At 49.6% G+C, this 1,084-nt stretch overlaps 1 protein-coding gene across 1 annotated transcript in view; it reads right to left on the reverse strand.

Moving 5' to 3' along the window:
• Nucleotides 1-937: 937 nt before the first annotated feature.
• The window catches only part of SDRG_00425 (hypothetical protein), a gene marked incomplete at its 5' end in the record, with an annotated part of 4,182 nt that continues 4,035 nt past the window's right edge, over nt 938-1,084 (reverse strand). The window contains one exon of the mRNA XM_008605899.1: nt 938-1,072. Coding sequence (XP_008604121.1) covers nt 986-1,072 — 87 coding nt within the window. The 3' untranslated portion in view covers nt 938-985. The remainder of the gene's footprint in view (nt 1,073-1,084) is intronic.

Consider the following 1,084-nt stretch of genomic DNA (forward strand, 5'->3'; position numbering starts at 1 on the left):
GTAAGCGGTGCTGTGAGTTGCAATGAGAAAGCAACAATGATTCCTTCAAGGGACTTGAAGGCAGCGCGTCCGCGTCATGGAGCACGTGGCAGGAACGTTGCGCTGGGTGACCAAGAGCATCATTCTTAGTAGAGACCATCATTCTTAGCTACGGCGGTCAGGATGTATCCGGATATGCACACAGAACCCGCCAATCTTTTCCGGACGATGTGCTTTAGTTCCGCCAGATATTCCGCTGACGAAACGAAACCTTTCGGAGCGGCCTTTGCTCTTTCAAGGGGTCCCTGCTCGTCACGGCAAGGCAGAGTGCTCCGGATAGTGGTTTTCCTCATCGTATGAGGCAGGTACTAAACTTATGGCGGCTCGTATTGCGGTGAAACTACGCCAACACGTTTGTTAGTGTATGGCAAAAGAGCCTGCAAAGGTTTGTCTTGAGGCAAGCCGTGAAAGGCTTCCATTTACATGTTTGTGTGTCCAAGCATGTCTAACATTGAACGATTTACTGGCTTACGAAGCGCATCCGAATTCGTTTCATGCGTTTCGAAAGACTAATCTATACAATTAAAGTGTGCGCATGCAGTGGCTACTTCATGCGCCGTGAACAGTTATACTTTGAGTGCTACATGCACAGAGGCTCAAGCGCTGGTAAGCGACCGCGGAGCGCATTTTAATCAAATTTCAACAAAAAATCATCATCTGGACAGTTCGTATACGATGGTTCCTCCCGCATCATCCGCCGCAGGTTTGTATGGGCGTGACACAACCTCATCTCTTATATACCTTTGATATCCACTATCAGTACAGGCCTCCACGGTCAACCGTGCAACAACTCTCTACATATATGACGTCTCTCAAGGCACACCGTCAAGAGCTCCCCTCCAATTGTTGAAACGGCCCATCTCAACCCATGACGTGGCAGCATTACAGATGAGCCAAGCGGAAAAGTGAGAAATGCATATACGCGCAGATTAATAAAGCCACAAACTTAATGCTGCATCTGACGCGCGACCAAGTTGGCGTAGAGACCGTTCGGGAGGTTGACCAGCTCGTCGTGCGTGCCGAGTTCGCACACCTTGCCGTCGTT

The sequence above is a fragment of the Saprolegnia diclina genome (genome assembly GCF_000281045.1).
Source record: "Saprolegnia diclina VS20 unplaced genomic scaffold supercont1.1, whole genome shotgun sequence".
NCBI lineage: Eukaryota > Oomycota > Saprolegniomycetes > Saprolegniales > Saprolegniaceae > Saprolegnia > Saprolegnia diclina.